Source organism: Penaeus monodon, chromosome 23 (assembly GCF_015228065.2).
Source record: "Penaeus monodon isolate SGIC_2016 chromosome 23, NSTDA_Pmon_1, whole genome shotgun sequence".
NCBI lineage: Eukaryota > Metazoa > Arthropoda > Malacostraca > Decapoda > Penaeidae > Penaeus > Penaeus monodon.
In genome coordinates, this window is record NC_051408.1 from 7913572 (window position 1) to 7913820 (window position 249).

Genomic DNA, 249 nt, shown 5'->3' on the forward strand with positions numbered 1-249 from the left:
GGCTCATCAGGGTGCAGCGAGAAGCAATCCTCCGACGGCGGCTGCACGTCCCGCCCCCCCTCGGCAGGATCGGCCATGCCCCCGACGGCCTTCGGGATGCCTGGCTCTCGACGCTCCCTGTCGGCGGCCAAGCTCAAGATCATCGAGAGCGGAGGCCCGTTCGCCGACCACTGCAAGTCGCATGAGAATAAGTTTAGGGTACGCTGAACCAGCTTCGAGTTCGGGGTTTTTGGTTGTTGGTTGGTTGGC

General features: G+C 63.5%; 1 protein-coding gene across 1 annotated transcript in view; it reads left to right on the plus strand.

Moving 5' to 3' along the window:
* LOC119588118 overlaps positions 1–249 on the plus strand; it is a gene marked incomplete in the record, with an annotated part of 60132 nt that overhangs the window by 37883 nt on the left and 22000 nt on the right. Inside the window, 1 exon segment of the mRNA XM_037936826.1 lies at positions 5–198. Within this exon segment, the coding sequence (XP_037792754.1) occupies positions 5–198 (194 nt within the window).